The sequence below is a fragment of the Ursus americanus genome, chromosome 5 (genome assembly GCF_024610735.1).
Source record: "Ursus americanus isolate L20-20 chromosome 5, mUrsAme1.1.p, whole genome shotgun sequence".
Taxonomy (NCBI): Eukaryota; Metazoa; Chordata; class Mammalia; order Carnivora; family Ursidae; genus Ursus; species Ursus americanus.
In genome coordinates this window covers 47138466-47153209 of record NC_142131.1, presented here as the reverse complement: position 1 = coordinate 47153209, position 14744 = coordinate 47138466, and the positions used below count along the sequence as shown (strand labels likewise).

Sequence of the window (14744 nt, the reverse complement as noted above, 5' to 3'; positions counted from 1 at the left end):
AAAGGGAGAGCAGGGTGTGGACGAGAGAGAAATTACATTAATTTTCAGGGTGTCAGATGGAAAGTACCATCCTGGCCTCATCTCCCAAGAAACTTCCATTCCAGTCTGTCAAGCATTCCAGGCATTTCATATCCACCCTCCCGAACACCCGTGTCCGCCAGGAAAAACCAGGTTCTCATCTAGATGCCATCGGACCCTTAGCATCATAAAAACGACAATAAAAAACAAGGCCGATGATCTGAGAAACAGCTGTTTTACATTCAGCGTGCCGAGCAAAGTCTCACGTGGCCCTCAGACACCTCGCCCGACCCTCACCACTATCCTGCCACAGGGAGCTACTGTGATTGCTCCCATTGAACAGAGGCTGTGACTGAGGCTGTGAGAGCTTAGGGAACCTGACCAAGGTCTCACAGCCCGGCCCAGTGCTGGTCAGGCCCCTGCAAATCAGCATGGAAGGACGCACTCGCGTGCACCTACGTCCATTCACTGGGGAGCTGCCAACACGTTAGGGAGCAGGTCAGCCAGGGAGCAATTCAAATGGCCAAAAACACTGACAAAAATTACGTGTGACAATCATGCAACCTGTGGCAACATCGCCTCAAAACCTGCAGCTTTCTCCTTCTGCCTTCCTCCCCTGACCCTGTCCCCTTGTCTCTTTCTGGCTTCTGCCATTTCTCGCTCCTCTTCCTTCCCTAGACCTGTTCCTCTTTACCTCTCCCTGCCCCTCTGGTTGTCTTGCTTCCCTTCCACTTAAATTGTTCATCGTAGAGACGCAAATCAACATTTACTGTCCCCCCTTTTAAGACTACTGGCTATGGAGCAACTGGGTAATTATTTTCTATCAATATCAGTTCTTAAAGCGTAGCTGAGGTTAATGGTACAGCTAGCCCAGGGTAAGTACGTACTCAAGGGCAGCTCGTGCAAGCACCACCATTATTACTAGGAAGGGGGGGGTGTGGAGAGTAAAAATGCCAGGTTCGAAGAAGCCCCTGCAATATCCACTCTCTTTTTACCCTGGGCACACAGAGACGGGACAACACCACGCACAGCTCCCATGGTCTCACGTGGAAAATCAATACCAATTCCTAATGGGAAGCCTCTCGCCCCCGCCCCAGCAGGTGTGATCGCTAAGCAGAACTGGTCATCGTTTAAACCTGACCTTTAACCTCATCGAGCCCTACCCTGCCTTCTTAAGGGGACTTCTTTTTGATTGGGCAAAGCTTCCTGCTGGCTCCCCTCACTGTCTTTCTCAGAAGGTGTTCCAGGCTCAGGTTCGGGCTCAGCTCGGGCTCTTTCCCAGATCACCCGCCAGCTTGGAGCGCTCGCTGCTTCTCCCTTGTCCCCCTCCCCAGCGAGGGGCACCACGTCCCACTCACCGGACAGGCTGAATCCTGACTGATGGAGGTTCCTCACGGGCGGGTTGGGCCGCGTGGGCGAGCCCCGGGTGGAGCCTGCGGGGGTGCCCCCTTTGGGCGTGGTAGTCAGGTCAAACACCGGGCCGTCGTATAGGCCCCTCGGGACGGCGTGCAGGTCTGCCATCTGCAGCAGAGAAAGTGAGTCACCCCTGAGTCTGTCAACAGTTAAGGGCTGTGCTACGTAGCAAGATAAGTCAGGGAATTCAGGGGGTGGTGGGAGCCAACAAATAATAAAATAGGGTAATTTTAAGGAAAGAAGATGCAGACAATAAAGGGGGCGTGGGGATAGAGTGACAGTGGAAGAGGTCAGTGAAGTCCTCTCTAAATAGGTGAGCTTCCCTCTTACAGAACAAAGGAGGCTGTTGTGGGGCCGGGCAGGAGGGAAGGAGGACGCTGCGAGGGGCAGAGGACCAGGGTAGAAGGCGGCGCTCCCCGCAGAGGAAGCAGGTGGGGGAAATGTTGCAGATGGAAGGACCGCCTGTAGGCCTGGAGCAGAGGGAGCGGGAAAGGCAGCCGTTTGGGCCAAGGTCTACGTGCTGGCAGGGTAAGGTCCGGCGGGAGCTCCACCCACACACTCCTCAGCGCGCAGCAGAGTTGACAAACCACAAAGGGAGCGTCCTGCAGACTGACCCCCTGGCCTCGCTGTGGCTGTGAACCTGTCCTGGGACTGGGGAGCCAGCCAGCACCACCCGCCCCGCCCCACACCTGGCACGCTCCAGGCTAGGCCTGGTGCCAGGAGCGGGAGGCAGGGGCAGGGGGGTCACACGAAACATGGTGCCTCCCCCAGAGGGGCCCCCGGTCTATCAGACATAGGCTGCCGGATCACGCAAGGCAGCAGTGCAGCCCGCACAGCACCTACGCCCATGTCCTCTCCCCGGCTGCCAGAGGAGGCCAGCAGTACAGGGCGGCCCACGGTAAGACGCTGCTCACATCTGCCACAGAGCCTGCCCTCCCCTCTGGGAGCGACTCAGGTGCAGGTACAGAGGCGACGCTCATGACATCTGCAGGTGCGGACAACTCAGGTGGGACCTTGTCTCTAGCCGTGTTCCCCAAAAACTTTAGCTAGTAACTCTGGAGCTTCAACATCTCTTTGGGTGCAGAATCCAAGTCGCATTAATGGAAATAAAGACGTAATGTAGATGGTAGGCTTGAGTTCCACTCTCTTCTCTAGTAGGCCGCAGCCGGGGTGTGCAGTTAAACTCCGTACCGCCTAACGTTAGAGGCGGGGCCGGCGCAGGGGTCTAAAACGCTGTCAGAAGGGACACCTGGATGGCCCAGTCAGTTAAGCGTCTCTCTTGGGCTCAGGTTATGGTCCCAAGGTCCTGGGATCCAGTACCGAGTCAGGCTCCCTGCTCAGTGGGGAGCCTGCTTCTCTCTCTCCCTCTGCCCCCCCCGCCCTGCTCTTGCTCTCTCAAAATCTTTAAAATAGAATAAAACGCTATCATAAGCTGTGCAGGGATATTCAGACTAAAGGACAGATGCGTCTGGAAACATACACGTGCTCTAAGAGACGGTGAACCTCACTCCGCGAGGACGCCAGGGGCAGAACAGAGCACGAGTCGACTGCAGGGAGGGAGCCTTGCCGCCAGCAGGAAGAAGCCGGTTGTCACAGGCAGAGAGGGCAGCTGCCTCCGCAGACAGCGAGGCTCCCTGCATCCGCTCTCAGAGGCTGGATGTTCACTGGCGGTCTGGGAGTAGGTTGGGTGCTTGGGTACGGAGTTCCCGTGAGTCTGTCTTTAATGGCCACTACAGTGTGTCCCCAGCCCCCCGCCTCACCGTCACCATGACTGAAGACTCACGCTCCCAGCTGCTGGGTGCTGGCCCATCCCATGCGCACAGATGACTGTGTGCCTTCCAACAGACAAGGTTGGGACCGGGGTCAAATTCCACCCCATCCCAGGGCTGGTCTAACCCCGCTCTGTGGATCCCTAGCCTTCCTGGAAGGCAACCGTGTGGCAGGTGTGGGGGTACTGGGGGCGCTGAAAAAACAGACTTCTGGGCCTCACCCCTTAATTAAGTAGAGTGCTCAGTTTGTTATATTTAGGTAGATACACAGACACACATATGTGTCTGTGTATCTATCTTTCTACTTTATGAAATCAGGGACATAAACAAGATTTTATGTGAACCATAGAACTAGTTAAAAGGGTTATAAACATTTGCCCTGTGGAGCAACAGTGGATGGAAGAAATGAGACTGGGAGGGGTGGGTGTGGGCTGCTGATTCTCACTGTACGCCTTCAAGAGTTATTTTTTAAAAATATATAAACATTTTGAATTATTAAAATTTTAAATTATTTTTAATTGAGAGTACTACAAAAATGGAGGAAAGTTATTTGAGAAAAAAGGTTCCTTGGGCCAAAAAAGTTTCGGAAACCCCCTTTTTATAGTACATTAAATCTGTGCAAGTGTCTCTGGAGAAGAGATCACTGCTGTGAACTTCTCTGGGAGGGTCCAAGGCCCACAGACTCCTCCCGATCCTGTGGTTACTGTCCCTGGGCCTGAATGGGACACAGTCCTCCCCCCACCCCCAGGCCCGGCCAGCGTCTCACCTTCCTCCGGGCTTTAATGCGCTTGTAGACGTAGTCAGAGAACGGGCTGCAGGGGATGAAGCGGCCGGCCCCCTGGGTCACGTGCAGGTTGCCATCTTCCAGCATGATCTTGCCCTGGCAGATGACCACCAGAGGAGCCCCACGCAGCTCCAGCCCTTCAAAGATGTTATACTCTGCAGCCTAGAGACAGGGGTGAGGGACAAAGCCATGAGTGGGGGTGAAGGATGGGGAGAAGAGGGACACGGTTTTCCTGGGCGTGGGGCCTGCCTTCAGCCTCACTATAACCAATGCACCGGGGAAGCCAGGAAGAGCCTCCAACGCTACCAGAAGCTTTGGGTGGGTAGAAGCCCTCGGAGAGAAATGGCTGCTAAGTAGAGACTGGACTTGCCAACAAAGAGAAGCATCTAAAGATTTTTAGAAAGGCCCTGGTGTGGACGGACATTTTGCCACTGGCGGTGTTCAAAGAGAAGCTCGGAAACTGTCAGGGACGCTGTGCTTGGCCCTGCTGTACGCAATGGGTGAGTGGGTGGGCTCCACGACCCTTAGGTCTCCACTAGCCCAAAAGTGAATGATGTGACACAATGTTTGAATGAAGGCCATCCCCACCAAAAATGGGATTTCTCTCCACGGCCTTCATTTATTCACCAAGCAGGAGGCATTACTGCAAAGGGTCAAGGACATCCATTTGGAGTCCAGATGTGTGGGTCTGAATCCTAACTTCACCATTTACTTGCTGTATGAACTACTGAATTTCCCTGCACCTCCATTTCCTCCCCGATAAAATGCGGATGATAACAGTGCCTGTAATGGAGATTCAGGGAATGAAAAGCACACTGCCTGAAACATAAATGCTTTAAAAATATGAACTATTTTTACTAACACGGATGAAGCCGTTTCCCTTAGGGACTGGGCTTTAATTATTATCCTTTACACGAAACTCCTCGTGAGGAAGTTGTCTGGGCTGCTGACCAATTTTTTTCATGTTCTCTCTCCTTTTAGGTGCAGGGGGGATCCTGCCCTCCCCGCCCTCCTCGGGTAAGGTCAAGTACAGGGCTGGCTTGGGCCAGTGCGGTATGAGAGGAAGGGCCATATACCACTTCTCTTAGGAAACGTTTCTGAGCCAGTACTCCAGGGACCATGACCTGGTCCCCGGCCTCAGCGATCACGGAGGCGGGTGTAGACATGTCACCTCTGTGTTGACTGTGCTGGGAGCAGCCCCCTGCTGACCCATCAAGGAGAGCAGGAGTGAGGAGTAACGTACTGAGGTGTTACGTCACTGATAATTTGGTAAGGTTTGTGACTGCGACCCATCCGGGTCTAGTTGGCCTGGCACAAGGCACATGCACACATCTCTCCTGGCCGACTTCCACCCGCGCCTTCTCCATGCTGCTCTTCTCCCGCCTGCGCGAGCCTTACCGACTGGTGGTTCTTGGCGGAGACGATCTTCACCGCGTCCGGATCCCAGATCACCAGGTCACTGTCAGAACCCACAGATATTCTCCCCTTGCGGGGATACAGGTTGAAGATCTTGGCGGCATTTGTGCTTGTCACAGCCACGAACTGGTTTTCATCCATTTTCCCGGTGGCCTATGGAAATACCAAAAAAACTCAGCGCAGGGCTCCCGCGGTCAGAGCACCGTGACCATAGGGATGGGCCTCTGAGGTGATGAGTACAGACCCCACCCGCAAGCTGCCCACCTGGCCGCGCTGTCCCGGTTACACACACAGCGGCTAACCCGCAGCTTCGGGAGGCCGTTACGACTCCTGGAGTGTGCGTTTTCTCTGGATATGTGTATACACTTACTTCCTTGCCCCTCTAATTCCAAAAAGAATTACAGAGTTCCCAGTAAAAACAAATGTGGTTACGAGCTCCTTCTTTAGATATTTATTTGTATTTGCATGGTCACGGGATAAGCACGGAAGAGCTTCCCCCAAATGATAATAATGGTTAACCCTGGGTTGTCGAATTATGATTGATTTTTGTTTTCTTTCATCTGTGTGCTTTTCTGTGCTTTCCAAGTGTTCTTTTAATGAGAATGTATCATGTAGAATTAAAAAAAATATATATTATTTTTAACAATTCCAGATTGTACTAAGATCACTATATATTCACAAATATGTACCAGTGTTGTAGAAAAAAACAAAACCTAAGTATGTGAGAGAAGAGACAAAAATATTTATACTTTTCCTCTTTACAAAACAAAAAGCCTGGATTTAGTTTCAAATCTAACTTTGAACTTCCTAGGAGCTAAGATAAGAAGGGAAATAATATGGTGGCTTACACTGTGTAGATGAATGAGGCATTAGTTCATAAGTAATATATGTGGCTCAGAAATAATTGTCTTTAGGGTTTTTAAAATAAAAGAGAAGGGGGGCGCCTGGCTGGCTCAGTTGGTAGAGCATGCAACTCCTGATCATGGGGTTGTGAGTTCGAGCCCCATGTTGGGTGTAGAGATTACTTAAAAATAAATTCTTTTAAAAATATAATAAAATTAAAAAATAAAAAGGAAGTGATCAACTTAATGAGTTAATTATTATTTTTACTAAGACCTTTGGGACAGCCTTCATTTGCATGGCTATTTCTTTTGTTTGGTCAACAATCCATCGTACAGCCTAGATGACCACACACTCAGTGAAGGGCATCCTTGATGAGCAAGTTGACTTCAGTCTCTTAGGCATACACCCCTTGCTTACCTTTTTTTTTTTAAAAGATTTTATTTATTTATTTATTTATTTATTTATTTATTTATTTATTTATTTATTTATTTATTTGACAAAGAGAGACAGCCAGCAAGAAAGGGAACACAAGCAGGGGGAGTGGGAGAGGAAGAAGCAGGCTCCCAGCAGAAGAGCCTGATGTGGGGCTCGATCCCAGAACGCTGGGATCACGCCCTGAGCCGAAGGCAGATGCTAATGCCTGCGCCCCCCAGGCGCCCCCCCAGGCGCTCCCCTTGCTTACCATTTTAACGGGTTCTGTCGAGACGTTTCAAAAGAAGTGATAACACTCTCCAGAGAAAGAATTTTGATTCACTATTAAGTACAGATCATTCATGCCATCAGATGAAGGGTCTGTATGTGTGCCTCCTAGTTCTTAACAATCTAGAGGAGGAGGTCTCCTCACAATCTCAAGGCTCATCCCTCTAGAAATGATATTCCTATACCACTTGAGACACATGGTTCCAGAAACATCTCAGCAGGCATGAGGGCTCACCTACAAAAAGCAGTGGCAGGAGGCTCTGATCTGGCCCTGGCCCCCATCCATGACCTTGATCCTTACCACAGCCTTGTCCCAGATGACAGACATCCGCTCTTCCACACCATTGGTGCCCTCAGGGATGGCTGTGAAGTTGTCCTTCCCAATCGCCTTCTGGGCAGTGCTGAAGGTGCAGTGGGCACTCCCAGAGAGCTGCAGGTCTCCACTGGCAAAGGAAAAAAGCTCCATATAAACCAGAGAAGTGGCTTAGAGGCACCGCTGGGGACAAGCATCAAGTGTCTAAAGTCAGCATTCTGAATTCGAGGACTTGAGTTTAGGATCCTTTCTGTACTTCTTAGCAGCTGTGTGAGCATAAGTGAGTTCTTTCCCTCCCCGGGGCTTACAGTTAGCCCAAATGGAAAACCAGAGGGTTAGATCATCTCTGGGTAACAAAGTACAAGAGACCCAGATGAGTGACGGGACTGACCCTACATGTCCTGGGGGCAGGGTCAGCCATCAATGAGCGTCCCTTTCATTTCAGTTAGGTGCTGTTCAAAATTAGACACATGATCTGACCCTCAATGGAGATGACAGTCCCTCGCACATACAGTTGTCATGAGGATCGATGAGTTCATGTGTGTAGTCTCGCCACAGGACTTAACACATGCTATATGTTAACTGCTGCTGTCATTATTAATATGATTACTGTTAGTCATGTGTAAACTATGACGGGGAAGAGCCCGTTGCTCTCCATGTGTTCTCCTCACTGCAGATTCTAGTCTAGCTGATGGATGGGCTGTTCCAGTCCTCATCCCACCCTCCCACCCCAGTCCCACGAGGTTTCCACGGGATGCATGCTGCTCGTCATCCCCGCACCAACCTGGCCAGCAAGGAGTTGATGTAGTCAGGAGTGGTGGGGTCAGGGCTCAGAGGTGGAGATGTCACAAAGGCAGCTGCCTTAGCCCAGTTCTTGCTCCAGTAATGGGTTCCATCTGTGCCGAGGCTGGCAGTGATGGGCTCACCAAAGACCACGTTTCCTGCGATGGTAGGAAAGAGGTGATGGGTTTGCTAACGTCTGTGCTGCTCTGGGCCAGGCTCAGGTAATCACGGCCCCGAGCCCTCCTCAAGGCTTGTGGCTCTGAAGTCAGGCAGGCCTGGGGTCAAGTCCATGTGCCCACCTTTTCTAAGCCTCTGCTTTTCTATCTGCTAAACATGAACAATGTCGTATCCCCTAGCTCGCAAGAAGCCATCGGTTATAAGGTGCAGCTTTGAGCCCCAATTTGAGGCAAAACAAAAAATGTATATATACTGATTCTAAGATTCATTGACATTTCAGAAATGTTAAAATATGGACTAGGCCTTTCCTGGAATAGATGAAATAAGACCATGTCTACTTCTCAGGATTCTGAAAATGAAAGGATCTGGGGGCCCCTGGGTGGCTCAGTCAGTTAAGCATCTGCCTTCAGCTCAGGTCATGATCCCAGGGTCTTGGGATCCAGCCTCATGTCGGGCTCTCTGCTCAGCGGTAGCCTGCTTCTCCCCGGCCTGCTGCTCCCCCTGCTTGTACTCTCTCTATCTCTGTCAAATAAATAAATAAAATCTTAAAAAGAAAAAAACTTAAAAAAAAATGAAAGGATCTGGCACGTACAAAGTGTCTGGTACACACGAGACGCTTGGTGACTGCGATTTCCTTATGCTACTGCTACTCCTTCCCACGGCAGACGCCCGAAGCCCCCAGCGTGCCTGCGTGCCTGGGAGCTGCCAGCTCCTGCTTGTTGCAAGGACATGCTCTGGTTCCACAATGAGGTTCTCATAATCTTTCCATCATGCTTGTTATTCCATAAGCTAAAACAAGGAGTGATATCTGCTCGAGGGCACCCAATAACCTGGGACACATCAAAGATGAGGCTCACTTCTTGGACCCTGTGTCTGCAATTCAGGGTTTATATGCGCAAACCAAGCAGCAAGGAGAAGGGATACTGGGAAATAAACTGATCTAAGCTGAGCTTTTTAAAGAAGAAGGGAGAGAGAAAGAGAAGGCAAATGCTGTCTCACAGAAGGTTGTTTGGTACCAAGTTTCTCTACACCAGAATCTTGGGCAAAAGATGCCCCATAAAGCCCAGGACTTCTCAAGCTTCAGTCCTCCACCTTCCACATTCAAGTTCCCCCTATTGTCAAAGTGTAGGAAGGCTCTATGGCCAAAATTATAAATACGTCTTGCCTTCCTTCAACTCCAATCTATGGGTTTTGGTTGCCTGGAATTCTTTGCCAAAAGAATTCTAAATATGCTCTTGGTTTCACTGTAAGAGTCAAGACTGACTTGTGATGTCTGCCATAGGCAAAAGAAGGAATCAATGGCAATGATTCATATATGACAGCCCTGCTCTTTGGGAGGACGGGAAAAAGGATCCACACAAAACTAACGAGAATTTCAAGGGCTCTCTAAAGCAATTTACCCAACTACATCATATAGGACCACAAAGAAAGAAATGGAGGTCAAGGCAAGCCCCAGGTACTATTAAGAGAAATACGATCTTAGAAGTGGAAGAACTCTGGGGCGCCTGGGTGGCTCAGTTGGTTAAACGTCTGCCTTCAGCCCAGGTCATGATCCCAGGGTCCTGGGATCAAGCCCCACGTCGGGCACCTTGCTCAGCGGGGAGTCTGCTTCTTCCTCTCCCCCCGCTCGTGCTCTCTCTCTCTAATAAATAAATAAAATCTCTTTAAAAAAAAAGTGGAAGAACTCTCCCTTCAGACTGTCTTTAGATGGAAGAGTAGAATAAGCAAAAATTTTAATAAAGGTTGGGTTTGAACACCAGCTCTCCCAGCTGGGAGATCCTGACACATTGTGCTTCAATTTCCTCATCTGAAAAATGGGGATAATGTCTATTTCTCAGGGCTCTTTGACAATTCTGCGTAACAATACATTTGAAGTATTTATCTCTGTGCGGGGCATACAGTTGGTCCTTATTAAACTGTGAATCCCTAATATTAATTCTGAGCAGCTATGCAGAGTTGTTGAAGAATACCTGGTGAGTGAAGACACCGGACTTCAGGTCAGGAGGGAAGAGAGTAAGCCCTGCTATACTCTCTCCCTGCTCTAAGTATGCTTCTTTCCTTCCCTGCGAATGACAGGTCCCAAGATGTTTCCTGGCTTCCGTGTCAGGAGTCAGCGTTTCAGCCCTGAAACAAGGTCTCCCTGCCTCCCGGCCACTCTGGAGACATGGCTATCCTAGCTCTTCTTGCCAGACAATCATGAGCCAGAAGGCGAAGGGTGAGGCATCTTTCTCCAGGAGTTTAAAAGAAGACCCAGTGTATAGTGGAAGCTCTCTGTCCTTGAGACTCTCGCTCATCCTGAGATGGTTCTGAGGGAGGATGTAGCCATGAGCAGAAGGCATGAGAGTAAGTATGGTAGGTGGTCTTGGGGAGAGGGTGGGAGGGTTCCCCATGCATTTTTCTTGCTCGCTTGCTTGCTTTTTTTCTTTTTGCCTTTCTCCAAGAATGGGAAAGGAAGATTGGGCTACTTTCCTGGCTCTCACCCAATGACTCATACCCAGGAGAGCAGCCACCCATGTCACGCTGAGACATTTACAAGCAAAGAAAGAAAACAGCAGGCTTACTGTGAGCGGGGTAAGGCAGGAGATGCCCCAGAATGTACTAGCTACGAAGCCTGTCTAGACAATTAGGAAGAATCCCCTCCCAGAAGAAAGGGGTCCCCTTTGCCAGAAGGGCAAGCAGCTGAACACTCAGCCATCAGAGTCCGGGGAACTATTTTTAGCCACCCAAGCCACCCACATGCAGGTCTTTACAGACCCGCTCAGAGTTTGGTGGATAAGTCCCTTGTCTGGGGTCTCCACGACCACAGTGGCCGCCAGGACAGAGTGGTAACAAGTATACACACGGGCCTAGGAAATCCTCTCTCCCGACTAACACAGGGCCCCACACCTCCAGGTTCTCAACCATACGCTGCTCACAAGTGAGCCCATGAGTGTGCCATGGAAGACGAGAACAAAAAGCAGAAGAGAAAGCTCTGAAATGAGAGTAAACTTCTGCTTGGTACCGGAGGAGCAAATGAAGCCCAAGTTAACAGCCACGGAGGAAAACAGCAGGAGGCAGAAGGCGGTGGGGACAAAGCTCCGGGGTGTGAAGGCGGTGCCACTAGTCATGCTTTAGAGACCCATTCAACTCCTTGTCCAAAATCAGCTGTGCTAACCTGTGTGGCTCAGGTGGTGGGACCCCGCCCCTGCTCACTGCCCTCCACCCTGGCCGATCAATTGCAGCATCCCCGGAGCAGACACTGGCTCTAGGAGGGGCCCATGACCCAAGCCGAGGCAATCAGAGCCCTCCTGGGCACTTTTGATGGAGCTGTTGGAAAAGCTCCATCTTTGATGGATGCCCCCCCCATTGAATGCTGAGGACAACGGGTGCCTCTGAGCATTTACTCTTGTCACTGTTCACCCTGAAAATGAAGCCAAAAGAGAGGAAAACAGAGACAAGAAAGGATCAAGATAGAGCCCCAACATCATTGTTGAAACCCCTTGATCCAGCTATGCCTGAAACACCTCCAACCAATAATTTACTTTTGTTTGTTTAAGTCCATTTGAGTTGGATCTTTGACTTCTGCACCCACTATAATCTTGACTAGTATGTCCATTTATAAAGCTCAGATAACGTGAATTGACAATGAAGGATCAAAGGGAGGAAGAAAGACACCTGGGGCACCTGGCTGGCTCAGATGGTTAAGCGCCTGCCTTCGGCTCAGGTCATGATCCCAGGATCCTGGGATCGAGCCCCACATCTGGCTCCTGGCTCAGCCGGGAGTCTGCTTCTCCATCTCCCTCTGCCTCTCCCCCTGCTCATGCTCTCTCTTTCTGTATCTCCGTCTCAAATGAATAAATAAAATCTTAAAAAAAAAAAAAGAAAAAAAAAAAAAGAAAGACGCCTCAAAACACTGATCGAAGCTGTGTCATCCCAGACAAACAACTTGCCCTTCCTGAGCCTAGTAAACTCACCCACCAAGTGGGAGAAATGCCAGAGTCCTGCCATCCACACAGGACCCTCTGCACTAACACGGAGGAAGGGCTTCCCAGAGAGCAAGGCAAGGAGTAAAATAAGCACATTCCCACAGGACAGCCAGAAGGGGGAAGGAGCCACATGGCTGGTGCTGAGCCCTTGGGAGCACCAATCACCTTTTTTCCTGGCTTGCGAAATCAGGTCCGCCGCGCTCTTGCTCATGACCTTTGTGACGTAGAGTGGACAGTTGGTTTGGCTCGCAATGGTGATGGCACGGAACACAGCCTCAGCTTCCAGCTGCAAAAAGAAGTCCCGGGAGTCAAGAGAAGCACAAGCCTCTTAGGGGCCACTCCCCTGCCTCTGCAAGCTGAGAATGTAGCGAAGCACCGAGCTGCAAAGCCCAGAGGGTCTGCAGTTAGAGGCCCCCAACCCACCACGTCCCCGCTGTGGCGCTTCACTTGGCGTCTCAGAGTCTCGCCCTCACCTTCCTAGGTTGCTTCCCTCCTCTCCCTGTCATGATCCCAGTGGCTTCATGTGATGGAAGCTTTTGCTCCCCAGTCTTCCCAGACAGATTCTCTGGCAAAGCATCCCAACACCAATATGGAAATAATAACCAGTAAAGGTGATTAGACATCAAATCCTTTTCAGTCAGAGGTGGCCATCCCAGCAGGCATTTCTTGCACTGATAATTCCCAGGCTTCCAGGGCACTGGGGTGGCTCAGTCAGTTAAAGGGCTGACTCTTGATTTCAGCTCAGGTCATGATCTCAGGGTTGTGGGACTGAGCCCCACGTCAGGCTCTGCACACTTAGTGTGACCTCTGCTTGAAATTCTCCCTCTCCTCTCCCTCTGTCCCTTCCCCCACTTGTGCTCTCTCTGTCTCTACAATAAATAAATAAAATCTTTAAAAAGAAAATGAGTCCCAGGCTTCTCAGCAGAGGGTTCTCTTCTTCTCGATTTCTTCCATCCCCTCCAAGGTAGAATCTACATGTTCAAATACGCTAGCCAACTTGGTTGGATTTATTCAATAAGAAATAATGAGTTTCCCCTTACTTTATTAACAAACGGTCTTTAGAGCTCAGGTTCTTTCAAATGGCCTGGGTCTGGGTTCTGGTTCTGTCACAGACAAGCTGGGTGACCTCGGGTATGGTACATAACCTCCCAAAGCCTCAGTTTCCTGTCTGTAAAATGGGGACAGTAATAGGACCTGGCACACAGGGCTGTTGTGAGGATTCTAAGAGCTCATCCTTTAAGGCACCTGACCTGCCCCTGGGACAAGGCAAGTGAGCCTGGCAGGCGGGCTGTTGGTCTTATTGCTCATCACAGCTCCTGGCCAGTGTGGGAGAGCCTGTGTCACTGCCCAAAGCCCACGGCAGTCCGATTCAGCCCAAAGCAATGATGCTGGCATTCTCCCATTCAATCGGCAACAGTTCCATGTTGGATGGATAGGACATTCTGGTCAGCCTATGCAGCCCAACACTTTAAAAAAATACCAAAAACAGCTTGCAGATTCCCGGTGTTTGCATAACGCAAACCAGCCACTGCCCTTGGTGGGTGTGGTTCAGGAAACAGACTCTAGAACTTGGCGGGTCCTGCCTGCTGGCATCCCCCAAGCAGCACTTGCTTCCAAGGGGACGAGCCCCTAGAGCCTCTGACCACAGGTGAATATGGCCACCTTCCTGAAGCACCGGACTTCGGGAGCAAAGCTCAGGTTCAGCTCTCTCTGCACAGGGTGTGCTGAGATGGTAGCAGAGTGTGCTCCGAACCGAAGAGGGGCTGGCCCCCCCTCCGCCCATCCCGCCTTCTTCACACCTGTGCTGCCCACTGCACTCCCCACGGCCTCAGTCTAGCCCCTCGGGTCCCACCCCCTCCCAGCTCTGCGGGTTCTTCTGCACCTTGACAACATGACTATCTTTGGAAGGTGACATCACCCTGCAGCTTCACCCAAAAGGGCTTTCAGGGTTGTCCAGATCTACAGCTGAGAAGCTTTTTACTAAAAAGGAGACGGGAACAGGAGGAGTGGGGTGGGGAGGGGTTGGGAAAACAAACCAAGGAACAAAAATAGACTTCGCTCAGAAATCCCCTGGCTGCTGCTACACAAACCCATCTTGCCAGCAAATCTCTGCCGCGACCAGCATTTAGGGAAAGTTTCACAAACAGTGCCGATCACCCCGGCCCGCTCACGCCGCGTAAACAGCTTTCCAGTCCTTCACATGGGAGCAGCTAGGGGCTTAACCCCCTGAGCCTTCGCTTCTTCGCCCAACAGTAGTGCCCAGCACCCTGAGCAGCATCAAGGACAGCTAAGGTAATTAGCACAGCGCCGGGTATGGGCTAGCGTTCCATAGAAGGGGCCTGATATTCCGGAGCCAGACCTTTCTGGAATGCTGTGAAATAAGGATAAATGATTTTAACCGGGAACAACAATGTCATTAGATGCTGAGGAGTTTCAGGAGTGCTGACAGTTCTGCTTCTCCAGCTGGGCATGAGTGACACAACTGTATTCAGCTCGTAAAAAGTCCTCGAATGTTTATGATAGGAACATTTGTCTGTGCGTGACCTTTTAATTTTTAAAAGCCT

The 14744-nt window shown here is 50.7% G+C and overlaps 1 protein-coding gene across 2 annotated transcripts in view; it reads right to left on the bottom strand.

Annotated features, from left to right (window-relative positions):
* Nucleotides 1-14744, bottom strand: part of DPYSL3 (dihydropyrimidinase like 3) — a 110399-nt gene that overhangs the window by 3325 nt on the left and 92330 nt on the right. For both annotated transcript variants that reach the window (XM_045794353.2, XM_045794354.2), the window contains exons 8-13: nucleotides 12346-12466; nucleotides 8040-8196; nucleotides 7244-7385; nucleotides 5383-5553; nucleotides 3967-4146; nucleotides 1377-1539 (exon numbers count right to left, since the gene is read on the bottom strand). In XM_045794353.2, coding sequence (XP_045650309.1) covers nucleotides 1377-1539; nucleotides 3967-4146; nucleotides 5383-5553; nucleotides 7244-7385; nucleotides 8040-8196; nucleotides 12346-12466 — 934 coding nt within the window. The remainder of the gene's footprint in view (nucleotides 1-1376; nucleotides 1540-3966; nucleotides 4147-5382; nucleotides 5554-7243; nucleotides 7386-8039; nucleotides 8197-12345; nucleotides 12467-14744) is intronic.